This window comes from Daldinia caldariorum (genome assembly GCF_022478825.1).
Source record: "Daldinia caldariorum strain CBS 122874 unplaced genomic scaffold F4812scaffold_15, whole genome shotgun sequence".
NCBI lineage: Eukaryota > Fungi > Ascomycota > Sordariomycetes > Xylariales > Hypoxylaceae > Daldinia > Daldinia caldariorum.
This window is the reverse complement of record NW_025953051.1, coordinates 144,553-169,555: the sequence shown is the minus strand read 5'-3', so window position 1 is coordinate 169,555 and position 25,003 is coordinate 144,553. Positions and strand designations below refer to the sequence as shown.

At 48.1% G+C, this 25,003-nt stretch overlaps 12 protein-coding genes across 12 annotated transcripts; 6 read left to right on the top strand and 6 right to left on the bottom strand.

The window, feature by feature from the left end:
- Positions 1–179: 179 nt before the first annotated feature.
- On the top strand, positions 180–657 carry F4812DRAFT_461621 (uncharacterized protein; the record flags this gene model as incomplete). Its single annotated transcript, XM_047937902.1, has 2 exons — positions 180–488; positions 568–657. 2 exons carry the CDS (start codon positions 180–182, stop codon positions 655–657), a joined length of 399 nt encoding a protein of 132 aa, XP_047787629.1.
- Positions 658–697: 40 nt separating this feature from the next.
- On the bottom strand, positions 698–1,464 carry F4812DRAFT_438257 (complex 1 protein-domain-containing protein). Its single transcript, XM_047934973.1, has 2 exons — positions 1,222–1,464; positions 698–1,128 (listed from the first exon to the last, which is right to left on the bottom strand). The coding sequence occupies exons 1-2, from the start codon at positions 1,327–1,329 to the stop codon at positions 913–915; spliced, it is 324 nt and encodes a 107-aa protein (XP_047787628.1). The 5' UTR covers positions 1,330–1,464; the 3' UTR covers positions 698–912.
- Positions 1,465–1,532: 68 nt separating this feature from the next.
- On the top strand, positions 1,533–2,766 carry F4812DRAFT_117555 (acyl-CoA N-acyltransferase). The gene is made up of 3 exons (XM_047929424.1): positions 1,533–1,867; positions 1,938–2,264; positions 2,331–2,766. Exons 1-3 carry the CDS (start codon positions 1,758–1,760, stop codon positions 2,575–2,577), a joined length of 684 nt encoding a protein of 227 aa, XP_047787627.1. The 5' UTR covers positions 1,533–1,757; the 3' UTR covers positions 2,578–2,766.
- Positions 2,767–3,344: 578 nt separating this feature from the next.
- On the top strand, positions 3,345–4,343 carry F4812DRAFT_117557 (uncharacterized protein). Its single transcript, XM_047929425.1, has one exon. It carries the CDS (start codon positions 3,560–3,562, stop codon positions 4,124–4,126), a length of 567 nt encoding a protein of 188 aa, XP_047787626.1. The 5' UTR covers positions 3,345–3,559; the 3' UTR covers positions 4,127–4,343.
- A 5-nt stretch (positions 4,344–4,348) lies between these two features.
- Positions 4,349–5,764, bottom strand: F4812DRAFT_438251 (uncharacterized protein). Its single transcript, XM_047934972.1, has one exon. It carries the CDS (start codon positions 5,596–5,598, stop codon positions 4,492–4,494), a length of 1,107 nt encoding a protein of 368 aa, XP_047787625.1. The 5' UTR covers positions 5,599–5,764; the 3' UTR covers positions 4,349–4,491.
- Positions 5,765–5,893: 129 nt separating this feature from the next.
- F4812DRAFT_438249 (uncharacterized protein) lies at positions 5,894–7,973 on the bottom strand. The gene has a single exon (XM_047934971.1). The coding sequence runs from the start codon at positions 7,334–7,336 to the stop codon at positions 6,104–6,106; it is 1,233 nt and encodes a 410-aa protein (XP_047787624.1). The 5' UTR covers positions 7,337–7,973; the 3' UTR covers positions 5,894–6,103.
- Positions 7,974–8,256: 283 nt separating this feature from the next.
- On the top strand, positions 8,257–11,302 carry F4812DRAFT_117469 (uncharacterized protein). Its single transcript, XM_047929423.1, has 5 exons — positions 8,257–8,398; positions 8,459–8,518; positions 8,568–8,674; positions 8,736–8,887; positions 8,952–11,302. The coding sequence occupies exons 1-5, from the start codon at positions 8,362–8,364 to the stop codon at positions 11,005–11,007; spliced, it is 2,412 nt and encodes an 803-aa protein (XP_047787623.1). The 5' UTR covers positions 8,257–8,361; the 3' UTR covers positions 11,008–11,302.
- Positions 11,303–11,334: 32 nt separating this feature from the next.
- Positions 11,335–12,462, bottom strand: F4812DRAFT_461615 (uncharacterized protein; the record flags this gene model as incomplete). The annotated part of the gene is made up of 1 exon (XM_047937901.1): positions 11,335–12,462. One exon carries the CDS (start codon positions 12,460–12,462, stop codon positions 11,335–11,337), a length of 1,128 nt encoding a protein of 375 aa, XP_047787622.1.
- Positions 12,463–13,220: 758 nt separating this feature from the next.
- On the top strand, positions 13,221–16,499 carry F4812DRAFT_117382 (uncharacterized protein). Its single transcript, XM_047929421.1, has one exon. The coding sequence runs from the start codon at positions 13,921–13,923 to the stop codon at positions 16,288–16,290; it is 2,370 nt and encodes a 789-aa protein (XP_047787621.1). The 5' UTR covers positions 13,221–13,920; the 3' UTR covers positions 16,291–16,499.
- Positions 16,500–17,591: 1,092 nt separating this feature from the next.
- Positions 17,592–19,563, bottom strand: F4812DRAFT_117449 (DnaJ-domain-containing protein). Its single transcript, XM_047929422.1, has 3 exons — positions 19,223–19,563; positions 17,915–19,167; positions 17,592–17,832 (listed from the first exon to the last, which is right to left on the bottom strand). Exons 1-3 carry the CDS (start codon positions 19,326–19,328, stop codon positions 17,692–17,694), a joined length of 1,500 nt encoding a protein of 499 aa, XP_047787620.1. The 5' UTR covers positions 19,329–19,563; the 3' UTR covers positions 17,592–17,691.
- Positions 19,564–20,388: 825 nt separating this feature from the next.
- Positions 20,389–21,349, bottom strand: F4812DRAFT_461612 (NAD(P)-binding protein; the record flags this gene model as incomplete). Its single annotated transcript, XM_047937900.1, has 2 exons — positions 20,389–20,838; positions 20,903–21,349. The coding sequence occupies 2 exons, from the start codon at positions 21,347–21,349 to the stop codon at positions 20,389–20,391; spliced, it is 897 nt and encodes a 298-aa protein (XP_047787619.1).
- A 713-nt stretch (positions 21,350–22,062) lies between these two features.
- F4812DRAFT_438226 (farnesyl-diphosphate farnesyltransferase) lies at positions 22,063–24,986 on the top strand. The gene is made up of 5 exons (XM_047934970.1): positions 22,063–22,166; positions 22,252–22,746; positions 22,822–23,878; positions 23,939–24,109; positions 24,171–24,986. The coding sequence occupies exons 2-5, from the start codon at positions 22,679–22,681 to the stop codon at positions 24,297–24,299; spliced, it is 1,425 nt and encodes a 474-aa protein (XP_047787618.1). The 5' UTR covers positions 22,063–22,166; positions 22,252–22,678; the 3' UTR covers positions 24,300–24,986.
- Positions 24,987–25,003: the final 17 nt, after the last annotated feature.

Below are 25,003 nucleotides of genomic sequence, written 5' to 3'. Positions count from 1 at the left end.
AACGCCCCACATGATTTGACAGTCGATTTTCCAACCTTTGCACCAATTATCGGAAGTACGCACGCCCATACATTTACATACATTTACATACATTGTACATACATCTGAATCGACAAATCCCCAATTGCAGCGATCCCTGGAGAGAGAAATTACAGTACTCTATACCATACCTCTTCAAAATGGCTGCATCTTCTCTAATATCCTCTCTTCGGGCCCTGTCCCTTCGCGCAACACGGATACCGGCTACCGGACAAATTCTGCGAAAACAACAGCCCACCAGAAGCATTTCCCAAGCAGTACTAAGTCCAAGCACTGCGGCAAGGCCCACGACGTCGATAATAACTGCAGGAAAGACTATACAAGCCATCACACAGCAGACGAGGGGCATGAAAGTTCACAGTTCGGTCAAGAAGCGGTGCGAGCATTGCAAGGCAAGTCATGAAGTGGAAGAAACACCAGAATGGGCGACACATTTCTTATATATATATGTATATATAGGTTACCATCATACATTCTTATAGGCGCAAGAGTTCCGGTAAACATTTGCTAACATATAAGTCGCTATAGGTCGTGAGAAGGAAGTCTAGCAAGCGACACCGTGGTTACCTCTACATCATCTGCAGCGCAAATCCAAGACATAAGCAACGACAAGGTTAATGAAACCGGCGTACGATCCTACAGACGGATCGAAAAAGGCAAAAAAATGGCGAGAGAGCAACATTTCAGGGGTTCTCTGAGTCTAGCGTCCTTTCTCGACGGCGCACAATATGTACGATACATACACTCGGTAGATCAGGAGTGTCCTATCATGGGGTAAGGGTCGAATCGGAACTCGGGTTGGCCAATCCCAATCATGGCTTTCTACACGCGTATATCATGAGCTACCATAAACAAAGCCTATGTATTATGACTCTATATGCCCCCAATATACCTCTCCATGCCCTCCCATTCCGTCTTGCCGGTTGATAAGAGATAGCGTATATGATTCACATCCGTGACGTTGCGGTGCCGCTCGAATTCCCCGCGCGCAAAGTTGCGTGTTTCGGCGCGGGTTGTCGGGTCACTAATTTGCCTTGTACTGCGAATTATCCTACGGTAGAGCGATAGGGCGCGTGAACGCAGGAGGAACTAGATAGGTGTTTTATATTAGCTTTCGGATCTGAGCGGAAGCAAGTAGTTGTATACCGGCTAAGAGGTGAGGGAGAATGAAAATATACACACATGATCTAGGCTCAGGGCTGCACCCAGCCGGTTCTTCAGTGAGCTGGTCGCATAGTTTCGGGAGGTAATGACAGAGTGTAGACTCGTTCTACTTTGAATTAGGCGCATGAGAGAAAGTTACGATTGAGACTGGGAATCGAGAGTTGATACGAAATTTCATCAAATGCATTCTTCAACTTCAGAGATTATTATGCAATTAAGCTGACAGCATCTGAGGACCGAGGCCTCGATAAGAAAGATAAGATATGTCGTGTGTATTACTAACTTACCTGGACCAACGGGTAACCCAGGTACCTAAGAACTTTACTTATGCCTTAGGTTAGGTACCTATGTACCTCTACGCTATCACTCGAAAGAATACCGTTTCTAACCATGTAAAAAAGTAATAGTAGTTGTTGTTATTGTTATTGTTGTTTTTTTAAGAAAAGGAAAGAAAAGAAAAGAAATTACTACTACCGCCTCACTACACGCATGATGATAACGCAGCTTGCACACCTTTGCAGCTTTGACCGATTATACGAGCATTTAAGACGAGCATGAAGGGCCTTAAGCAGAGTGTTAAGCGCAGACGTGCTGCTACGAACCCGATTGAGAGAGCTAACAGGAAGGATGACGAGAGTTTCGTTAAGGAACATCTGTGTCCCACGTAAGGTTCTCTCTGCCGGGCTTCGATCCACTTGAAAATATGCATTAACATATAAGTGCGCAAACGCCAGCTCGTCTGCATGGACCGAGTGGGTAAACCCCAAAACGCAAGACAAGTTCTCGCTCAGCCTTACGAGTTCGGGTAATTTGGATGATGAGGATTTCGACGCATGCTTCAAACTAGTAGAAGAGACTAGCCGGCCTGATTATGAATCCTCATCAGTCGGATGGAAGCCGAGTAAAAAGATTGCCGAAATGAAGTCTCCCGAGTTGAGGTACATCTTGGTGAAGGATGTTGTAGGAAGCATCCGTGGCTTCACTTCTTTAATGCCGACGTATGAAGAAGGGGAGCCAGTAGTATACTGCTACGAGATTCATCTTAAACCGGAACTACAAGGGTATAGTCATGTCCAAAGAAAAAGATGATGAAAATGAAAATGAAAATGAAAACTTACATCCAGCAGGACTGGTCTAGGCAGTACTCTTATGGAATTCCTCGAGAGCGTTGCAGTAAACACGCCTCCTATCGAGAAAGTGATGCTTACTTGCTTTTTGAGTAATCTAAAAGCCTCTGCCTTCTATAAGAAGTTGGGCTTCGAGAAAGACGAAATATCACCAGAACCTCGGAAGTTAAGGTTTGGCAAAGAATTTATTCCAGACTACGTTATCATGAGTAAAGTGGTAAAGAAACAAGAGCCCAGCAAGATATAGGTAAAAGAGAAATCTTACTAGCCTAGAGCTATACCGTTAAGAATCACCCAGGCTAACCTAATACTTAAGTTCCCAGTCACCTTATGATACCAGAGATCATTGGAGAGTATTAAATATACTCGCAGGCTCTTGAACGCTTAAAGAATTCACTCATACCTACAACTAATGATAGACAGAAAATGGAGCAACTACCTCTAACCTAAGGTTAATTAAAATAGTTTCGGATGAACTATTGCATGTGATATCTAATATGATATCATGCTCGTATAAGAATACGACATCCGACATCTAACATATCCCTGATAATAATCAAAGCTGAGAGGTGTATGGCAGCCGTATGGGAAGAAGTATCAAATCTACTGCTTTCTAAATCTGTTATTATTGGTGCCGGACTTGCAACATAATGCTCAACCCCGCTTCCTTCACGTTTACATCATAATGAGCCGCATTACGGCGAGGGAATCGAATGGGCCAATAGCAAGGCTTAATTCGCCGGAGCATTTGTTCGCGCCAGACACTAACGAGCAAGTAAAAGGGACAATCTAACTGCATATCAAGAAATTACGAATGCTACCACCTCGGCATACACATCCAGTAAAAGACGGCAAGATGGCACGGTAGGATGACTCCGTCTTGAAGAAAGGGGAACAAGGTTACTATGTACTAGTCCAGGCACACCTTAGCATACCTGTCACATATCAGGTTACAATTTTTACAGCCATAGCGTCATCGTTTGTCCTCTGCCCATTGTATTATATGCTGAGAGGATCGAGATGTCATCCGCAGTACTTCAACTCGACCTACCCATCCTTTTCTCGCGGTTCATGTCTTACTCGTCTTCTTTTTTAGCTTTCGCACACGCCAAACTCTGACTTAGCCCTATACCATCAACGCTAACGGCGAGGTCTATCCCAGCACAAGCCGTTGAGCTGTAGGAACTAAGGTTACCTAGGTAACTTTAGAAGTAGAACTAATACTCATCATGGCCCCCTTTCTGCCAGCGCCAGCCAAAGATAGCTCCTCTGTCGGCCGCGTCCTAGCCCGAGAGCTCGAACACATAAATCCAACAAGGACCATCCCCAAAGCTATCACTAAGGTCCTCACCGCTCGTCAAAGCACTATGACGGTCGTTGCGCAGACCGACGGCGACTCCTCGCAGACCCTCTCGGGCGGAGCTATCGCTGGGGTTGTCATCGGCTCTATCGCCGGATTCCTCCTCCTGCTTTGGGTCATCCGCTCATGCGTCAACTACCGCAACCCAGGGGCATGGGGCACGACATTCGAGCCGGATCATGAGAAGCCGCCGTCTTCGCACTACCATAGCTCTACGCGGTATCCCCTGGAAACGCATGGCCACAGGTCGCGCTCTCGCCATTCTCATCACCATCATAGTCCGCGCCGTACATCAGTCGTGAGCGTGACGAGGCCCGTTCACATTGAGCAGTCGAGGGGCAGAAGCCCGAGGGCCCCACCCGCGGCGTATTATTCTGATGGAAGAGATTATCGAAGGTCGAGCGACGGCCGGAGACATTCACGAAGTTATTATTGAGCAACCAAATAAGGAACGACGTTATGAATGTAAAAAGGGCTTTGGGGGGAATATGGTTGATAAAAGACGAGTTATAGTAACCAACATCTCCCTTGATGAGAAGGCTGTCGATGGCTAGGATATCCATTGGCAACATGATGATGGACATTATTTACCATCCCGCGAATGGACTTACGAATATTACGATGTGTATGTTATATTTATGAATCATTAAATAATAAAAGTACAATTCGTGAGATCGGTAGTGCAAGTCAATACCCTAGTGTGACAACCTAGGTAGCCATCTAGCATAACAAACCAGAAGTATTATTGATAGTTCATAGTTCGTAAGGGTCAACATGCAAAATAATATACCAGACAATAATTCAAGAAGGGCCAACTACTTCATCCGAATTTGTCACCCTCTCTTTCAGGGCCTGATACTCACCTTCATCCCACGACCCCAGAATCTCGTATTCCGGCGTCCACGCCTCCGTACCCCCACGCGGCCTTCTCGCAAACGGTATATATGCGGATGCCTTGAGCACAAATTCATCCAACCCGCGAAACTGTCCCAGCATATCATCCCCTACCAGCCAGCTCCAAAACCGCTTCGCATCCTTCGGTTGGCCCCACGTGACCGCAACCTCGACGTCCAGCTGCTGCAAGTGCGGCAGCGAGCTGCGTAGTAGTTTTATCGACTCCCTGACGTTCCTCTTGTGCAGAGAGGAGTTCCAGGTTGAGGCGGGGATGAGAAGCGCGACATGCGCGCAGCGCACCCGGGCCATGCCCTCGGGGCTTGCGTTTCGGCAGAAGTACCGGGCCATCTCGACGCCGAACAAGGAGATGGTGTGGTTTGCGTACAGGAGGTCTAACCCATCGTTGTACACGGCCCGGCTCACGCGTAGCAGGTCGGTGAAGAAGACCTGATCGTGGTATTGGGACCGCGACGTCAACGAGTAGAATGTTTCCCCGCAGATCAGTTGCAATCGGGCCCCGTATCCGACGCACCCGCACCTAGGCGGCACGACTATCTGCCGCGCGGGAGAGCCGCCTAGGCCAATGGTCCGGCGCAGCGTCTCGCTTGGCGGGTCGTGTTCGCCTCGGATCCCTTGCATCGGACTCCACGTCTCCGGCCGCGGGCCACGAACTGAGTATCTAGGACGGACTTGTATAATTGCCGCGTCTCCTAACGCTAGATGGTAGATCATGAGGCGGATCTCCGGGGGTAAGTGCAAAAAGGAAGTCTTCGTGCCGGTACCGGTGCCGGTAATGGGGGTTGTCCTCTTGGACTTAGATGGAACCACAGCTAACGGCTTCGATTTAGGACGCTTGCGTGTCCTGATTCGATGATTCTGCCGAGCACGATCTACGGCGCTAAAAGTCTTTCCGACGGCGCGCAGGGAGTATTTCACACAATAGTAGACTACTGCGCAGGGCAGGACGGATGCTATGAAGAGTACGTCACGCTTTGTTGTCGTGGTTCGTCGCATCGTGAAAAATGCGACCAAGTCGAAGCTCCCTTTTATAGTACTTGACTGGAATAAGGACGGGAAAGAATAGAAATAACCAGCTACTAATTCCTAGTCTAATATGTGTAAATAATATACCTGGATAAATATGTTGGAAGATGTCAAGTTGAGGTCCAGAAGTTTAAAGTGGTAGGTCTGGTCTGCATATGTGTTAGACGCCAAAGTATGACAGGGGTTATGATCCCTTTCGCTGTGTAGAAACTCGCCAAGAGACATTTAGGACTTGCTCTATGGCCTGCAGCTGCGTAACGAATCCCTTGTTACGAGGACAGCATAACAGGTATGTCGAAATTAAACTCGTTTTCTATGTAACTACCTAAGTGATGGTATAACTCAAATTTACAAAATATATCAAAAGCATAGCTACCTACTACCTGTTACCTAGGTAGTTACCTACCTACCTAGGTTATGAGTGGTCGAGAAGTACTTAATCCAGAGTATTTGCCATGCTATAAAGCAACTTGATTTATTTCGCTTTAGCACGTTGATTCTTCACCCAGAGGAAACGGGAAAATCCATCAGCGCTCCCAGTTCCTTTGCCCCCAACTACTAGATCGGCCGACATCATGTTCTTGTAGGCGTCAGGGCGAAATTCAGCCAGAAATAGATACCCACTACGAATATTGTTGGTAGGTTTCGCGTGACCCTCACCGTCGGTTCTGCCGTCTACAGTTCCGGCATATCTCTTGTCTCCTAGGGTCATGACATCGACGAACATGTTGGCGAACGGCTTCATCTGGTTTGCTGTGATACCACAGTGGCCGTCTATATAGGTACGGTAAAACCCAGCAACGTCAAGTGCGCCGTGATTCGAATCTTCGCCACTAGTTCTCGGTACGGTATAGCCCCAGTCGTACACGCTACTTCCTTTCTTGCCCTTTTTGGTCTGCACGCCACCTCCGTGAAAGAACCAGTCTATGCTGGCGGTGAGGATCGAATTATACTCTGCGAGTAACTTGGGGTTGTCATTGAGAATCCTGTGCGCGTTGCATAGGTTCATGAACGCATAATTGAACATCATCTGTTGATTCCAGGGGACTGGCTTCCCGCCCATATAAGGCGCATCCTTAGCAAAGTACATCTTGTTTCCGTTTGAAAGATCTAGTAACCGCTTCAAAATATGAGTGGTCATGGAGAAATCCGCTTGCTTGAGATAGGTCTTCGCTCGGTCCAAATAGGTAGCGCCATACTTATGAGGATCACCGGTGGTCACTTTCTGGTTATAAAGCTTGTCTGTCTTCAATATGAGATAGGCACAGCTAGCCAGGTGTCCGACCGGGTCGCCTTCTCCTCCACCGGTTTGGATCGGATTTTGGGTAATATTGTTCGGCCAGACAGGATCAATTCCGCCTGTCCAAATCTTATGCTGGCCTACCGGTGCTTTTGCTAAGTCATTCCTCTCCGATAGGACAGCATCGCAAAAGCGAAGCATCTGGTCTAGAGTTTCTTGCTGTCCAGCCATCTGATAGACAAGGCCCATTGCCTTTGTCAGCTCTCCGCTATGGCCTTGCACCCATTGATTTCCCTTGTTGTCGGTAGCAGGCTTCAGAGTAGCAACGTGGTCGTTGAAGGATTTGAGCTCTTCCTCAGTGACGGGACCATCGAAGCTGCTGACCTTCATTTGCGCATTGGCGACTCCTGTGAAAAGCAAACCTCCAAAGAACGCCCCTAGGGCATAAGCACCAAAGAGCTCTCGCATTATAAGAACCAGGGGTAGGAGATGGGGACTATAGAACTATTAGATGGTAGGTTCTTAGTCAAAGGAGGTGAAGGGTTCGAATTCAGACGAGAAAACGAAGGTATGATACATTATATAGTCAAGCTGTAGGGTCTTGAGTTCAGCAATGATTTCTCTGCCCTCCTCCCCCCCTACATACAGGTCCCGGAGGATCTCTTCGCCACTCACGCAATATCAATATCTCTGCTGCAGTCATGATTTGATTATGGGGTCCAAAAGCACGGCCTCGGAATCTATAAAAAGATAGACCTTCAGCCTTACGTGCCTTAGATTGAGTAGGTACTTGTAATTAATTTGTGAATTAATTATTGGCATGTCGCGGGACGTTTCCCCTTTCGTATAAAATATCCAAAGTCAGATATTGTCCAAGTGCATAATATTGATAATCTCCTCCTGCTTCATTAGGTCGCCAATAAAATAGACAATAAAATAGACGGATAGATCAATCGATCGATCGATCCTTACCTAAACATAGCGTTTCTATTTTAGAGATGTAAAGAATTGCTTTACCTTACTGAAGCTGCAGAGAGAAACAATATATGTACTTTCTACCAGGTAGGTATTTATTTACTAAGTAAAGTATTATGCATACATAACATTAGTAAGGTGCTAAGGTTTATCTCTCTGCCCTTTGCCCCCCCTGCTGCCTTTGTAAGACTAAGAAGGTACTTACCTGCCCCCTTTAAACTTAAAAATGCTTAAGATGCAGCTACCTGCAGCTTTGACCACATTGTACCATATATTCGTACAGTGTACCTACCTATCTCCTACCTAATCCTGCAAATACGTGAAAGTCGTTTAACGTCATATTTATTACACGTGATAGCGAGCTTCTTTCGCGTTTCGACACGCCTTTTAGCCTCACGTTTCTCCCGTCCTCTTCACCCCGCTTCTTTTGACCTGGAAGATACAACTTATTGTATGGAACCACTGCAACTTTATTGCGCGGGTCTGCTCAAACCCGCAGCCCGGCGTTGAATCCAACCATGTGGCTCCTGGAAAACGAGGGCGACGCCCTCGGTGGTAAGACGCATCTTACCTGGATTTTTGTTTTCAACTGCTAACAAAATCGCTATCTTCTAGGGAAACGGCTTTGGCTGCGACCAGGAAAGCGATACCTCTTTGGTCGAACCGTCGCTGAACGTATGCGCCTGCTTTCCCGTATCTATATTTATACTCAGAACGCCAGTAGCTGATGCGAAGTTAGCTGGACAGCTTGCCATTAAAGGAGAAGGAGCAGAAAGAGTGTCGCGAAAGCATGTCACTGTACAAGTCGATCAAGTAAACGAGGGAGATGGCGTACGTCGTCCCAATATATTTCGGTAGCCGTGCATTCCATTACTGAGAAATCTGCTATCAGGAAAATGTGTTGAGTCGATCACGCATCACGATAGAAGACCTAGGCTCAAAGGGCGGAACGCGAATCAATGATGAGAAGATTAAAGGGGAAAAGCGCGTTCTCTCTCGAGATGTCAACACCCTCCAGATGGGCACATTTCCGCCTAAATTTCGGTGTGTTGCCTCTGTCGGTGTAGAGCATGTGCGAAAAACAGCTAACTATATATGCCCGTCGTAGTATTACTTGGTTTCCCGTAGTCCTGAGCTTCTCCTTTACTGCTAATCAACTCCGCGCGGATCCTTTATCTAAGCTCCGCGAAGACCTTGAGCAACTTGATGTCAAGTTTATTGCTCGCTATGACGTCCGGTCGACAACCCATGTCGTATCGAAGAAGAGGAACGTACCAAAGGGCTTACAAGCCCTAGTGAACGGGCGATACCTCGTTACTGAAGGGTTTTACAATGCTATTATCACTGCAGCGACGCCTGAGAATGATAGTGATAGTGTGGCAACGAGCGCGTTGGAAAACGACTTCGACGCGAATTGGCCAGATGCCATGCAATTTGTCCCACCCCCAGGAGACGAGGCAGTCCCAAGACCAGTGGAAGCTTTTGCTCCTAACCCTGACCGTGCCGAGATCTTCTACGGCTACACCTTCGTGTTTTACAATAGAAAGCAATACGATAACCTCCTCGAACCCATAACAACTGGCAGGGGTAAAGCGCTACTTAATGAAGTAGTCGAAGGAGAAACACAGATTGACGACTTTATTAGGTACGTCAAAGGCGTAGCAGGGGAGAAAGGCATGGGAGAGTTCGAAGATGGAAGTGAGGGCAAAGGCGTTGTCGTTGTCAGATGGATACCCAGTCCTCCTCAGAACGCCGATTGGTTCGCCGACTTTTATAGATCCGTCTCGTTAAGGTTGGATCATAGACTTATCGATCAGAAAGATTTTCTTGACGCGATTCTTAATAATGATGCCAGTGTTCTACGGCGGCCTCTCGAGGCTGAAGTAGAGCCGCAAACATCACAAGCTGAAGCACAGCGTTCAAACGAAGAAGCTATGAACGTAGACAGAGATGAGCCCCCAGCTCAGCCATCTAAACCACCGTTCCGAAGGCGGGCAAGAGGGGCTATGAAGAGTCGCTTCAAAGGTTTCGACGTGGATTTAGAGGATGATGATATACGAGAAGGTATTCCAACTATCCCAGCATCTGAGGTGGGAGTCGCGGAGTCACAAGAAGGACTTTTCGTATCACAGGACGGTGCTATGGAGGAACCAGAAGAGATGGTCCACTCAAGCCGGCAGTCGCAGCGAAAACGCCGCAGCCCGCCATTACTGGAACGTCAAGAAACGATAGACGATTTTGCGCCTACAGCTGCTCAGGTGAAGCGTCGGCGCATTGCCGCTGGGGAAGATCCCATTCCTCGCAAACCAACACCGGAAGCGCCTATAGTAGAATCGCAGCAGGCCAGAGCCAAGGCCCAAAAGATCAAAAAGGAAATAGACATTCTTGATGTAGCGCGACAACATAGAGAAGACGCAGAAGCTCGCGCAAAGGCCGAAAGGGAAGAACTTGCTACCGCACCAGAGGGCCTCGACCTAGCAGAGATCCGCCGCCTGCACATTGAGGAGCCTATGGAACTACGCCAAGCGCCGTCAATACGCACCCGGGATCAGGATGTAGCCGACGGCCGCTGGGATCCCGCATGGAATGGGCGGAAGAACTTCAAGAAATTTCGTACCCAGGGTGCTGCTCAGGGACGGGCGCCACAGCGGATTATCGTGGCACTCGAAGAAGTTAAGTCAAAAGGCTTTGGTATCGGCGATGACTACTGGCTTGAAGACGAAAGTCAGCATCGGAAACGGAAGAAGCAAAGCCAAACGCATAGTCGGAGCCGAAGCACGGCCGAAAGAGATGATCTTCAGGCAAGCAATACACCAGTGCAGAAAGTCGGAAACCAGAGGCAAAAACTTTCCACTGAAGTTCTTCCCCCGGTAGACAGCAGCGAAGACGAGCAGCATGGTATGGAGGACGAGAGTGAAGATGCTATTATAGCTCCTCCATCAAGGACACGGACAAGTAGAGTGTCACAACAGACCTCACAGTCGCAATCAACCAGATCAACGCCACAGAGCACAGTTCAGAAGACGCAACCATCGAGAGCATCTAAGCGCGTAGCACCGCCTCCTGCTAAAGAGCAACCAGCAAAGAGATCTCGAACAGGATTTGTTGCTGCTAGCGATGACGAGAGCGATGACGGGTTACGGTTCAGGTTTGGGAAAAGGTGAAGGGGTCTTGAAGTTGTTAAATGTTAATTGTTGTCTCCTACTAGATGGTATTGTATCTATATAAAGGGGTATCTCGCTTCTATACCTAATTTACCATATGCTAACCATGAATATATCCCGGGGCCGTCAGACCTAAGCAGACCCAATTTCATGCTAATTGGTGTTGCTTATTTACCCGTTTTTCTAACAAATACACAACCCACGCTATGCTGTACAGTTATCTATATCCAATCCGACACCATCCTTTTGTTTGTACAAAGGTAGTCCACGGTTTTGTTTTGAGTCACATATAGGGAGCTAGGTATCTGGTGTGATAGATGTAGGTGCCTAGTCCATAGCATCCATCTCCCCAGCACTCTTCGCTTCGTGCTCCTCGACCAGCAACCCGATCAGACAACTCGATAGCATCGTCTCGTAATTAACCCAAGGATGGATCTCGCCAAATAACTTTGACCCGTCGCGCCCCGCAGCCCGTAATAACTCGGGCTCGCCGCCCGGGTGAAACGGTAAATAGGGAGTGATATTATACACGCGACCACCCAGCGCCGTCCATGCGTCCTTTCCCTTGCGCCCTGTCTGCTGCCGCAGCATGCTCGGCGTCACGCGTAGGTACGGCGCCCCCGGGCCCAGGTTACGCAGGTCGGCAGACGGATTATTAGATAGGCGCGCCCAGTCAAGCGGACTCCGGCCCGGCTCGAGGGTTACTTTGCGCGATGGCTTTGCCGGCTTGGATGAGTGCGTGGGAGGAGGGGCGAGAGTCGACGTGCCAGGTTGTCGGTCGTATTGGTGGCGGTTCGGAACAGGCCCGCGGGGAGGTACGCCGAGGCGCGAAGGGCCGCCATTAACGTTGTTCAGAGTCGGCGGGCGAGGAGGGGGTGCCATGGAGGTCTTTGATGGCGCGGTAGATGATGGTGTCATGGGTCCGGGGGGGGGCGAGGGCGCGGAGAATGTTGGAAGGGCGGATGGCGACGTGTTGGCTTCAACGGCGCGGGCAATGGCTGCTGCTGAGGCAGGAGGCTCGGGAGAGAGCGAGAACGAGGGTATGCTGCCGCCGCTGAGCTGGAGCGACGCTGCCGCTTTAGGAGTCGTTTGCGGCGAGGGCGAAGGGTGGGGTTGCGAATTCGTCGAGACTTCAGTCGGTTGTTCTTTTACAAGCTTCGAAGGACGCGGCAAAGCTACCGTATCAGCAGCAGCAGCAGCAGCAGCAATCGTGGCAGGTCTTTGGCTCGTCGCGGTTAATGAGGTATCGCGACCGGTTGTCGTAGCGGTCGACTGATCTTCCTCTTCGTCATGTTCTATAGTGATATCCGCTGAGGCAGGACGGCGCGTTGTTGGCGGTTGCTGGACTTGAGGGTCGCCGCGCCATATCGACAAGAGGGATTGGATGAAAGGCGGCCTCCAGATAGCGGCGTAGATCACGGAAGCTAAAACCAGCGACAACCCCAAGAGCGCCATCGCCGCGATATGCTGACGATATGCTGACGATATGCCGGATCACGCACCTGGATCCACGCCTTTGAGTTCCTTTTTCCTTTTCCTCCCCCGTTTTGCTTGATCACCGATCACACCTATCACACTTATTAAGATAGGCTAAGGTGTATTGCCTAGGATGTATTACCTAGGATGGACTCACCAGCAAATCAGGTGGTTGTTGATTTTTTTTTTTTTTTTCTTCTTCCTTTCCTAGCCTTGCCGGCGCTAAAAAAAATATCTAGTTTCCGACAATCGAAAGTTTTGTTGGTCAATGTCGTGCAGACGGTACCGGCCGCCAACTCAGCCGATCTCGCGCTCGATACCAAGACGGAGCGAGGGGGGGAAAGAGGCTGGGTGGTCCGGGTGGTGCAATTGGAATTCACCGCCTGGATATATCACCTTGATCCTACATTACCTAAGTTAGGTAGGTAGGTACCTAGGTAGTTGCCCTCGACCCACTAGAATTAGCAGGCAGGCAGGGTAGGTGGTACACTGTACAGCGCTGTCAAATTTAGTGCGTTTTGCTTTGTTGAAGTACCTAAATTAAGTAGATACTTAGGTAGGTAGCCAGGCAGTAATTTGCTAAACATTACCTAGCGCATCTAATGTACCTCTTATATAGTATTGTACAAGTCTATATGCAAGTCCTATGCCAGCTATGCTCCTCTTTTATACATTTATGTTATTACCTAGGTTAGGTATGTTCACGCATCCTGTAACTTAATACGCTCGTATTATTCCCCCTAAACTGCGGGGAGCCATGGGTGGTATCGGCATTAGTTATGCGAACGTACCCTACGTAAGAGAATGAATAAATAACCTCACAAGAGGAAAAGACAGGAGAGCGGATCTGGGCGTGTCAGACACGAGGACGTGCCCAGACAAGAGACCAGACGTATGTTTTGGGACGTCATCCTTTTATTTGTGGACAGCGAAATTGTTGATCCAGTCAAATTCGACGGAAGCATTCCAGACGATTTCTTTTCTACGCACCTCCTTAATGACCTTTTCTTTTTTTTTTTTCTTCCTTCTCCTCTCATATTTCCCACAATTGTTCGGTTATACCACTTTCATAAGAAACAGTCACATGCTATAGAGGTGCATGCAAGTATCGAGTATCGAGTATTGTTGCACAAGCGCACTCAATTAGTGTCGGGTCTAAACGGTATTGTACCGCCAAATAGAAGGGAGTCCAAACGGCCTACCTACAGTCCATTGAAAGGTAGGGCTTATTATTGCAGTATCGCAGTACAAGATACAACCTGTTTAGTGGGGACCTGAACCGCGCAGTTCAGGCCATCATATGCAATTGCGACCTTCAGGGAGAAGGAAGGAGTGAGAGGGAAAAAACATGGGTTCGACCTACCTAAATTGCCTTTTGACTTAGGTAATTTACATAGGTAGGTACCTTTACATAGGTACCTCACTTCACTTTTAACGATGCACAACACGACTTTCATTCCTCATACATCTTCAACTCAACCACCGTCTCCGTCTACCAACACGCGCGCCTCGGATTCGAGTTACCACTCCGTGACAAAGACGGGGCTGAAACGATTGCCATCCTCGGAATCTTTGGTATCAATTGGACGTAAGCCCCCTAGAACGGCTGGGAGCACAGGCACCGGTACACGGACAGGTACGAGAACAATAATATCCACCTCCACCGCCGCCACTACCATTGCCAAGACCTCCATAACTGCAGCAACCGCCTCGTCGTCCGCGTCCTCGTCCTCGTCCTCGTCTTCTAGAGCCCCCCTAAGGAGACGGAACCAAAATGCAGCGCCTGTTACAATTCCCCTGTTAAAGGAGCCAGGAACAGGAAGCATGCCCTTCGACACATCCTCCCCTCCGCTTGCCAGCCCGAATCCAAACTCCAGCCGACCGCAAATGCCTTCGCTCAGTGCCTCCGCCGCAAGGACCGTAAATAGGAACCCCTTAACCCCTAAGATCGCATCAAAGACAGGAGCCCAGTCTCCCGGTCTGTCTGCCGCGACAACCTCAACCGGTCGGCGTCAGCATCCACCCAGTGCAATCATCACCAGCCGAGAAACACCATCCAACCGTTCGAGTTATTTCGACGATTCGTCGTCCATTTCGTCTCACCTTACCGCCAACGTCACTCCTCGCTCTGGCTCGAGGCAAACCCGTGTCGATAGCGCTAACAACACACCTAATGGAACACCCAATCCAGACAAGTCAGATGCCTGGGATCACAGGTCCAGCTTCGGTTTACCGAGCCCGAGGACGGAGGGGGATGCCATGAGGAGGTCAGGGACCTCTTTTGGCTCAGTATCTCCAGACACGGCAAGTTATAAGAGGCAAGAAGGCGCCTATAATATAGAGTCCAAGTTTTTCCACGCAAGCGATGCGAAACCACCACGCCCAGTGTCTTCCTCTAAACCGGTCCAGGCAAAAGGTCCGACTATTTTCTATGCCAACGGAAATACGATAGAGAACAAGCCCTCTCACCCGACACCATTCGCACCAGTCCTCGGCCATTCTCAGGATGGTCTTTCCAGCAAATTTATGTACGCCAATGGGACTCCGGAGATGCGGTCCAGTCCCACACCTCCCGTATCTCGTAGCTCAGGTTCAACAGTCTCAACAGCCCCCAGACCACCCTCCAGCCGCCCGGCAACAATCCCTCCGGTTAGTAGTCACATACAGGCGCAGAGACCTGCTTCCCCGGCGAAATTCTCGTCGCAAGGCTCGCAAGTTTCGTCTAAGACCACCAACGTTCCGTCGTCAGGGCGTCCACAGGCATTATCTACTCCTCAGCTAGCGCCATCTCCTGGCCTCCGCCGGTCTAGCACTGGCCTATCAAGAACCAGCGGCCATTCTCGTGCAGGTAGCTTAGTCAAGTTAGACCATAGCTCTACTGCTCCGAAACCAACGAGCTCTCGCGCATCGCCCGAAACTTCTCCGCCGATGACCGTACCCCCTACCCCAGCCCCTTTGACACTCGCTTCCATAATTCAAGCAGCTGAGGACTTTGCTGAGAACGAAGAATGTGCCTCCCCAGACGAAGCTCCGTCAGGCCTACAAAGTCCCACCAATCCAGCCAATCCCACGGAACCGGTGAACGAATCCGTTGCAAACGCGAGACGGGAGCGCAAAGTTCAAGACTTGCAAATCACAAATGCGTCTTTGGAAGCCATTAACCGGACTCTTGAGCGCCGGTTGCGAAAACAGACTTCAGAGTTAAGAAGATATCAACGCTTATCCCGCTCCGGTAGACTCTCAACTGCGTCCACCGTAGTAGAAAGCCAAATATCATTAGAAGGGGCCTCGGAACAAGGATTAGGGGTAATAGATCTTTCAGATCTTGATGAGAATTCTGAGACTGAAGAGCTGGAGAAGGAGATGGAGATGGAAGAGGAATTGTCTGACAGCGATTCGGTGAACGAATCTCTTAGCCCAAGTGTTGTAGCAGAACAAGACGCAAAACACCGAAAGCGAGATGAGGAGCGGTTACACCTCGACTTATCAAAACATCAACAGTTGCTCGTCGATTCGCAGAAGATCAACCAGAGCATTAGAAGGTGTCTTGACTGGACAGAGGTGCTCATCAATGAAGGGAAGAAAGCCCTAGAGTATCGTGCTCCTATCGTCGGTGTGGAGTTGGGTGGACGAGTATTGGCTCCAGACGAAGAAGAGGATCGTCCTTCGACTGCGAACAGTATATCTGATAATACGATCGAGTTCGATGAAAAGTTTCTCGACGACCCTATCAGTTTGGCCAGCTGGGGGGGTTCAGAGCGACAGGATAGGGATAGTGGAATAGAACTCCAAGTCGACGGAGGATAGAAGTTGGAAATTATTGTCCATCCAGCTATAACAACACATCAGTACTGGTACGAGATTCCTTCTATTTTGGATACGATTCATCACAACATATAGCCCAACCAACTGCGTCGCCTCTGGGGTACTTTTTCTTATGTACCGGGCGACTTGATATTCGATAGTCTTTCAGTTGTTTTCTTTCTTGTTTCTCTTTTTTTTTATTCTCTGCTGTACCACCAATGGATACCCCCACAACCTATGACGGGCAGGCGTTGAGTCGATAGACCATCTCCACACCTCTAGACAGATCTCTATTTTTCTTATTCGACTCTTTATGATACCCACAAGCAATAGCGAATAAAGGAGCCAGCACTTACTTACACACACCCAAAGATAGATGGGGTCATGACAAAACACCTATAGGAGGTGGACGCAAGTTCTATTAGGAGCCGCACTCAGAGATGCCTATCCGTGATTGTTGACTTCGCTGGGGAATTTCTTTTTTTTCACTTTTTGTTTGCCTCTCAATTATGCGCGCAAGGCGATCTATATGCTCCGACGGAGCGAAAGTTGGCGGGTTGATAGCAACAATTGAATAGTTTAGTACCAGGAACTCTATAACAGACATTGCCCTGATTGGAATTTTCACGATTGGGACTGCCCAGTTCAGGGAAGAGCCATTATGCTCCATTGGATTGATACTTGCAATCACAAGTCTACTATAATAACGTCAAGAGATATACCAACTCCAGTTCCGTAAAGCGAGACCTGCTAAAGTTGGCTAATTAAGACATTGGTAGCAAAACCCCCAACATGTACGCGTTTATGCCTACACATAGTTATCACATGGTTATAGGTACTTCAAGAAAGGAGGGATAGGTAGCTACAGGATTTATCACACAGGTTAGGTTAGGTACCTACACAACTTCATAGGCCACCAAATGCTCTTTATATATTTATATTTATACCCTCCAGGCGCTTGGTAATATCGGTTGTTTTTGTTTTTCCAGTAAATAAGAACATCTTAGAAAACGGGAGATAGAGTGGATTATGTCCCCCTTCAGAGATTCATGCATTGGTAATAAATATTAAGGGGAGCTTTTTTTTTAATTCTCTTTTTATCATGGCCAAAGACTCCCTGAAACCAGTCTATGAATCGCAAAAACTGTTTATGATATCTTCTGTCTCCTTCCCGGATCTGATCATCAGTCCCCTTCGTTGACATTTCTACGCCGCTAAAAGTGCTTGAGTTTCTCCTCGCATTTTTATAACCCCCCGGGACAAGCCGCCTCCTATTCAATTTTCAATGCACATCAAGTTAAACTTATGTCTCAAGGACAATAAGAATGAATCTCGAATGTTTCCTGATCGCTTCCAGGAAAGTGATCTCCTAGCGAGTCCGCTATCATCCACAAGGCAAGCTCATTACGCTTTTTCCTTGTGTACGTCAGTCTTCTTGTCTTTCCCCTTCTTCTTGGGATCTTTCTCTTTTTCTTTCTTGATAGCAGCTTCGGCAACTAGTTGTTCGAATGCCATATACTCGCCTTCCTCTTCTGTTCTCTGGGCCTGGTGACGTGTTAGTAGATTGTCCAGGAGAAGTATGACGATGAGGTTGGTGGCCGTGCCGCGGAAAAGAATCAGCACATACCTTCTGAAAGATATCCGCAATTATAACAAGCGCTTGTGCTCGCTCCAGACGCTTATTCAAGGGTATTTTCTTATCATGGAGAACGCTATCGCAAACCTCCCGCAATACACTCTGGATCTCGAACTTGCTGCCCCGCCACGCGGCCGTGAGGATCTTCCCTGTGACTCTGCGCTCGTACTCAACCTTCTTTTCGTCGGTCCAGTCCTCGCCACCTGCCTGCTCCATACGCGCCATTTCCTCCATTGTTTGCTGTGCGTCAATGGCCGACGATATGGTGTTCCAGGTTTCCTTGACAAGAGTTCCCTTATCCTTCATACGGCTAAAAAAGCCACCGATCCCGAGGAACTTCTGCGATTTGATGAGCGCAGTCGCTTTTGACATATACACGGCACCGATAGCATGTAAGATGTCGAGTCCGAAACTTTCCATCTTGAGGTTTTCTACCTCGAGGCGGATCTGGTCTTCGAAAGCCCTCGTGACATCAGGACCTTTGTCTGTCTCTGTCCACACTGATATACGGTCGACAAGCTTTTTGGCGAGCGTGTCGACGCGCTCTTGCCGGATTCTAGCGCGCTCCTTCTCAAAGGCCGCAAGTTGATCCCGTTGTTCTTTGGTCAGGCCACCCTTCTTTTTCTCTTTTTTGCGCAGCTCTCTTTCCTCTTCTGACTGGCCTAGCAATTGTGCATCATCCGACGGGCGGTCCATGAGCGCAGGTCGTATGGGTATCGCATGTCTCGACGGTGTCGAAGTGCCGGAAGCATTGGGACTCGGTGACGCGCCGCGTGAGGGGACTGGTGGTTTATCGGCGGGAGCATCGTGATGTATTCCGGCGGCCGAATTTTCAGGTTCATCTTCGACTACGGTAGGTTTCGGTACGTCACCGGCACCAGTAGAACCAGTAGCACCAGTAGCATCGGTGGAATCAGTAGTTGCTGCCTTTGCACTCTCGTGCATAGCTTCCTCAATACCAGGGAATTCCGCCTCGTCCCCTTCTTCCTCGCCGGCCATAGTGATATCCATAGTGGTAGTCAAGTCCTTCATGAGAGTAATTTCTCCAATCCAATCGACGAAGGCATCGCCGCCAAATATACTACTAAAGAACTCCGCCGGGTCGACGAAACCCTCGGTAGGTTTGGCGCTGTCTTTTCCATATTTATCGTATGCCTTTCTTAGATCAGGATCCGAGAGGACCTGATAGGCTTCGCCGATGGTCTGAAACTTTTCGTGGGCGGTGGGATCGTTTGGGTTCTTGTCTAGGATGTGTTTTGTTAGCATGAGGGGACTAAGGTTGCTGTTGGATGCGCGCACCTGGATGGTGGATGATAGCCAGCTTGCGGTAGGCCTTCTTGATCTCGAGCTCGGTAGCTGTCGGCTGGACGCCGAGAGCGTCATAATATGATGTGTCTACTACCATGCTTGCTCTTCTAGCCAGTCACAAATGCAAATGCAAATGCAAATGCAAGTGCGAGGATCCGGTCTAGATTGCTGTATTGCGGGTGGGGATTTTTATAGATGCTGGATGACGTGAATCTCTGAAAGGGGGAGGGGGGGTTGGGAGGACCAGTTCTTGAGTTAGCGTTGGGCTCAAAGAGGAGGTGGAGGGAAGTGTGGTAGAAGTAGAAGATGATTCAGATGTTTTTGACTTATTAACTTGCTAGGAGAAGCATTTAGGGGGCTGTGGTAGGTGCATGTAGTAGGTATATATTTATGTAAGGTTAGGTACCTAATACCTTAGGTACCTAAGGTAATATTTATAGGAAGTTGTGTCCGAAGAGAGATAGAAGTCGATCACGTACCTTGGGTCCTGGACAGCTGGGTAAGTACGAAGTGGATATTGAAGAATAATACTTTATACCAAAAAGAAGAAAAAGGAAAAGAGAAGAGCTACAATTGTCTTATGCCTATGACGAAAGTTACATAGCCTATAGGGTCTGTGGCACAGTGTTCAGCGCCACAATTTTTTAATTTTTTTTCTTTTCTTTTCTTTTTTCTTTTTCTCTTCTTTTTGCGTAATATGCCGCTGACATCCGAGAGTGCTGGTATTGTACATAATTATACGTACATCCATTATATTAACTAGCTGATTACCTAGGTAGGTACATTATATGTAAGGCGGGGTCAATTTCATGTTCTGTTTGCCCCACCATTTTCAGCCATCCATCCTGCTAATGCCAATAAACGGACAGCCCTGTTTCTCTACAGTGGTTTTCTCTTGCATCTCTAAGAGAACGTAACGGAACGTCGCCTTTTCCCCTCTCTATTGCAAATCAACCATAGTCAGCGCAGTTCCCATGCCTAACCGTCTAACTATATAGGTACTAGTCATCTAATAAATCCATCCCATAGCGCCGCGAGTTCCAGAAGAGGATAAAATACTATATATATACCTAAGATATGCGGCACATCGCTTGCGCCAAATGTGGTTAAGTGGCTTGGTAGTTTAAAGAGGCCGCCAACGAAGCTCGTGCCCAAACTCATTTAACCCCCGCAGCTTTCATCCTCTCAAAGCACTTCTTATAAGCCTCGTGGACCTCAGGCACCGAGTAGTTATACTCCCTCAACTTCTTCTCCAGCTTCTCCGTGTCTAGTAGACAATTACTACGACCGGCCTTAATCACTTTAGCTTGCTCCTCCACAGTGAAGTTCTTCCATGTGAATCCTGGACGGACTATGTCCCTGAAGAGCGTCAACACTTCGTTATGGCTAATGGCCCCGGGGTTGGTGAAATTGTAGACCCCCGTGTCGTTATGCTCTGCCATCAGCACGGACGCCGGCAAAAGGTCGGTTAGAATCGTGTTGCTATTCGGAATGTCAACCACGCGCTCGTACTGGCTAATCTTAGTGACGAAGTTGCGTGGGTGTAGATCATCTGACACCGGCATACGCAAGCGGAGGATTAAGCAGTTTGCGTAATATTTTATTATCTGGGGGTTGTGTAAGCAAACCGTTTCTTGAATTCCGAGTTACTAGTTAGCAACGTCATCTCACCTCCTCTACGTGGCCCTTTGTTTCCGAGTAGAAACTTCCCGTGAAATTGGTCGGGTCCGTCTCCTTGAACCCGGGGCCTCCGATCGGATGGGCATCGTCGTAATGATATATGCAGCCGGTGGCGAATACGGTACAGTGGATACCAGCAACGAAGCAGCAGTCAGCCAGGTTTAACGTTCCGATAACGTTGGAGCGAATCGTATCTTCTTTGTGATCTTCGCACCAATCGACGTTGGGACGGCCGGTGCAGCCAGCGCAGTTTAGAACATGAGTGGGTTTGACCCTGTCCAATTCTGCCTTGACGGCCTCGCGATCTTCCATACGGACGGTCGTCGTGAAGACTTCTTTCCCTTGACTTTTGAGGAGCTTCTCAAGGTGACCGGCAATCCAACCCCTGCCACCCCAGACAAGGAACCTGTTTTCCCCGGTCGCGTGGGCTGTTTCCATGGCTGATATGCTGCTCTTCGGAGGAGAGGTTCCGGTTTGGCGTAGTCGTTATAAAAGAGACGTAGACGGGGGATGGAATTTAACGAACTTTAAGGGGCGATAATGCAAAAGCAGCGGAGTTGTGGAATCGTGAAGTTTGAGGAGAATGAAAAGGCTGATATGATATTAAATTATAAAGTTAAATTATAAAGTTTATCAGTTATTAAATTATTTTAATTGTGACTTTCATAGTTTTTCAAGAATTGGGAAGTGGCTTTGGGTATTAAATGGTTTGGTTAATATAGGTATGGCATATAGGAGGCACTGATTAGGGGGCGTAACTACCCCTTCCAGCAATCGCGTACCTGGTAATTGCTGTTTTCAGGAGTTTTTAAGAGGGCTAGAGGGGCAAAATTGTCTTGGTGATGTACGTCGGGGCCCGGTACGCGGGCGTGTGCGCCCAAACTTTCCGGCTGATCGGCAACCCTGGAAAAAGCTCCATTCGGACAAATTTCAGATGTATAAACTTCTTATTCTTATGTAACTCTATAACCAAATACTAATGGCAAAGATGGTTACCGGTCAGCCGGTGTGCTTGCTTCCTTGCTTACAGCCGTACCTGCATATTGCTTACGAGTGCAGAAAACAATTTAGTATTCCGGTGTTAATAGTGAATGTACCCCCAAACGCTTAGAGATGCAGATGATGACTTTAATATGTGTCGCGAGGTTATAAAACAATTTTTTTATTTTTTATTTTTTTTTATCTTTCCAAGTATTGCATCCACTTATGTAAACTCGGTGCTCGCACCCCGCAGCGGAGGCTTTCTGGTAACTTAGTAAGTGCCCTTAGTCAACCCGTTTTTTGTTTTTTTTCCGTCTTCTTCTTCTTCTTCCTTTCCTAAGTAAGCAACTTTCACATAGGCCGGAAACTTAGCGCCTCGCTTGGTCTTTAGTGGGCAGACTCTGATTCGCTATATATAACCTTGCATTGGATACCTTGAAATTGGCTGTGGAGACGGACTTTTTTGTTTCTTCCCGGCAATGTTTTTTTCGACATGGTCGAAGTTCCCCCCAATGGTAAACTTGTTTTTTTTTTTCTAACAAAAAACATACACTTATTTTGATACCAAAAACCCCGTTCCGTTCCGTCCGTCAGTATATCTACCCAACTATCGTAATAATAATTCTTTTTACTATGTTGTTATGAACACCATTGCTATCGTTTAATACCCACCCTCTCCCCTAACGCGTTGACGTCGCTTCAGAGTTTTATACTCAATCCATTCACACCGACACCTACCCCTTAACCACTCGACACTCTTCGATATACTCCCATCAGCAAAAAAAAATGGGTGGCCTTGGTGAAGTGCTATATTACCTATTCCACCCAGTCCAGCTACGGTCGATCGTACAATGGTAAGGCCGGTTCCATTCGTCTTCTATCCTTTCTGGCGTACGTATCGCTCGCTAACTCCTGGATTTACATCGTAGGAAAGTTTGGCACGAGCCGGCTTATAAGCGGGATCCCTCCAAAGAGGCTCCCACTTTACGATCATGTTTCAACTTCCTAAATATGACTAGCCGCAGCTTTTCTGCTGTCATTCAAGAGCTACAACCCGAAATGCTAGTCCCTATTGCCCTGTTTTATCTCGTGCTAAGGGGATTGGACACCATCGAAGATGACATGACAATTCCCGTAAAGACGAAGGAGCCTATGTTACGCGAGTTCGACAAGTACTTGAAGATTGACGGCTGGACTTTCAACGGGAGCGGCCCCAACGAGAAGGACCGCGAGCTACTCGTCCATTTCGACGATGTAATCGCAGAGCTGAGGAAGATCGACAAGAAATACTACGATATCATAGAAGATATCACCATCAAGATGGGCAATGGTATGGCCGACTACGCTTTGAATGCGGAGTTCCAAGAAGGCGTCAAGTCGCTCGAGCAGTATGAGGAATACTGCCACTACGTTGCTGGCTTGGTCGGGGAGGGCCTAACTCGCATCTTCGTGCAAGGCAATACGGCAAATCCCGCTCTACTTGACCGCATGGAGCTTTCCGAGAGCATGGGCCAATTCTTGCAAAAAACCAATATCATACGCGATGTACACGAGGATTTCGAGGATAAGCGTAGATTCTGGCCGAAGGACGTCTGGAGTAAGTACGTTGACAGGTGGGATGACTTGTTCGACCCGAAGTACCGTACCCAGGCTCTTCAGTGCAGTTCCGAGATGGTTCTCAATGCTTTGAAGCATGCCGACGAATGTTTATATTACATGGCCGGCATCAAGGAGCAGAGTGTTTTCAACTTCGTCGCCATTCCACAGACCATGGCCATCGCCACCCTTGAGCTTGTTTTCCAAAATCCCAAGATCTTCTATAGCCACATCAAGATAACAAAGGGCGATGCTTGTAGCCTAATGATGCAGTCAACGCAGAACCTGCGAACCGTCTGCAACGTATTCAAGACATATGCAAGGAGGATAGCTAAGAAGAACGATCCAAGAGACCCTCACTACCTTGAGATCAGTGTCGCTTGCGGCAAGGTAGCTTATACTCACTCGTTCGCGTCATTCAGTTAACCATTGCTAACCCCAAACTTATAGATCGAGCAATTCATTGAAACACTATTCCCAACACAGGATCCAACGAAGTTGCATGCTGTGCAGGAGGCGGAGGGACAGGAGGCACAACAGGCTGCTCAGAATGATTTCTGGGAAGCTTTATTATTGGTTGGATCTGTTGTATTTGTGCTTTTATTGGTTTCTGCTTTGATGGTACGTGATGCACCCGCCCAAGTCCCCTTCCGCAGAGGTAAATCTAACGAGATGGGAATAGCTTGGTTTGGCATGGTATATGGGAGCGAGGTTCGACGTGATATTCGACAAAGCGGCGGCATCCAGCTTGAGAGATGCGGCCAAAGCAACAGTCACGACAACCACGACCTTGACTCATGAGGAGTTATAGCGGGCGTTTTTGACCGGCACGACGCAGAAGATGTATGATAACGCAAATGGCGCTGGTATGACTCTTTTAGAGGATCGCCTTCTAATAATGGGCTAAGGCATGATAGGCCATGCTATGAGATGATGAGGCATCCCCTTTAGATTATTGCTAATAATATATACTAATATCGTAAGTAAGCCCATATTTTCGTGACGCAGTATATCCAATACCTTGATTAAGGGGCAGTCAGTCTAAGGATGGAACAATAAGCACGGATGTCAAATTACAGTCCAGTCTTTCTCAATGACTGTGGTTGTGCCGAGAAGTGCTGACATTAAATTTTATGGCGAGGAGTACCGAGCCCGTTGCGGCTCGTAGGCACACGGTGGGCTTTGAACCTGATCGATACCCGGACAGGGTTCCCCGTCGTGGATCGTCAACATGATATTATTAGATACGTTTGACAGAGTGATGACACGGTTGGGAATACTTCCTTGGCATTATATCTTGTTGCGACGTGAGCAAACAGGGCAGGGAGTTGATGATGACTGAGTGGTGACGCAACTAGAACGTGAACGACAATAGCTCTTTCACCGGTCAATCTCGTATCAAGATGCATGATGACACTGACGATCTAGTAATGCTTGACCATTTCAATATTCGATTTTAGCTTTTCTCAACTAATAAATTATAATATTTCCACCTCGATTGCTGCAACAGAACTA

Bases quoted from the DNA above. Each gene is read 5' to 3' on its own strand.
- F4812DRAFT_117469 (XM_047929423.1), top strand. From the start codon at position 8,362: ATGTGGCTCCTGGAAAACGAGGGCGACGCCCTCGGTG. The intron at 8,399-8,458 runs GTAAGACGCATC...GCTATCTTCTAG, and splicing joins CGAGGGCGACGCCCTCGGTG to GGAAACGGCTTTGGCTGCGA. The intron at 8,675-8,735 runs GTACGTCGTCCC...ATCTGCTATCAG, and splicing joins AAGTAAACGAGGGAGATGGC to GAAAATGTGTTGAGTCGATC.
- F4812DRAFT_117555 (XM_047929424.1), top strand. From the start codon at position 1,758: ATGAAGGGCCTTAAGCAGAGTGTTAAGCGCAGACGTGCTGCTACGAAC. The intron at 1,868-1,937 runs GTAAGGTTCTCT...CGCAAACGCCAG, and splicing joins AAGGAACATCTGTGTCCCAC to CTCGTCTGCATGGACCGAGT. The intron at 2,265-2,330 runs GTATAGTCATGT...TACATCCAGCAG, and splicing joins CTTAAACCGGAACTACAAGG to GACTGGTCTAGGCAGTACTC.
- F4812DRAFT_438226 (XM_047934970.1), top strand. From the start codon at position 22,679: ATGGGTGGCCTTGGTGAAGTGCTATATTACCTATTCCACCCAGTCCAG. The intron at 22,747-22,821 runs GTAAGGCCGGTT...TTTACATCGTAG, and splicing joins CTACGGTCGATCGTACAATG to GAAAGTTTGGCACGAGCCGG. The intron at 24,110-24,170 runs GTACGTGATGCA...AGATGGGAATAG, and splicing joins TATTGGTTTCTGCTTTGATG to CTTGGTTTGGCATGGTATAT.
- F4812DRAFT_117557 (XM_047929425.1), top strand. From the start codon at position 3,560: ATGGCCCCCTTTCTGCCAGCGCCAGCCAAAGATAGCTCCTCTGTCGGC.
- F4812DRAFT_438249 (XM_047934971.1), bottom strand. From the start codon at position 7,336: ATGCGAGAGCTCTTTGGTGCTTATGCCCTAGGGGCGTTCTTTGGAGGT.
- F4812DRAFT_117382 (XM_047929421.1), top strand. From the start codon at position 13,921: ATGCACAACACGACTTTCATTCCTCATACATCTTCAACTCAACCACCG.
- F4812DRAFT_117449 (XM_047929422.1), bottom strand. From the start codon at position 19,328: ATGGTAGTAGACACATCATATTATGACGCTCTCGGCGTCCAGCCGACA. The intron at 19,168-19,222 runs GTGCGCGCATCC...AACACATCCTAG, and splicing joins GGCTATCATCCACCATCCAG to ACAAGAACCCAAACGATCCC. The intron at 17,833-17,914 runs GTATGTGCTGAT...ACACGTCACCAG, and splicing joins TTGCGGATATCTTTCAGAAG to GCCCAGAGAACAGAAGAGGA.
- F4812DRAFT_438257 (XM_047934973.1), bottom strand. From the start codon at position 1,329: ATGCGCCTAATTCAAAGTAGAACGAGTCTACACTCTGTCATTACCTCC. The intron at 1,129-1,221 runs GTGTGTATATTT...ACACCTATCTAG, and splicing joins CAGCCCTGAGCCTAGATCAT to TTCCTCCTGCGTTCACGCGC.
- F4812DRAFT_438251 (XM_047934972.1), bottom strand. From the start codon at position 5,598: ATGCGACGAACCACGACAACAAAGCGTGACGTACTCTTCATAGCATCC.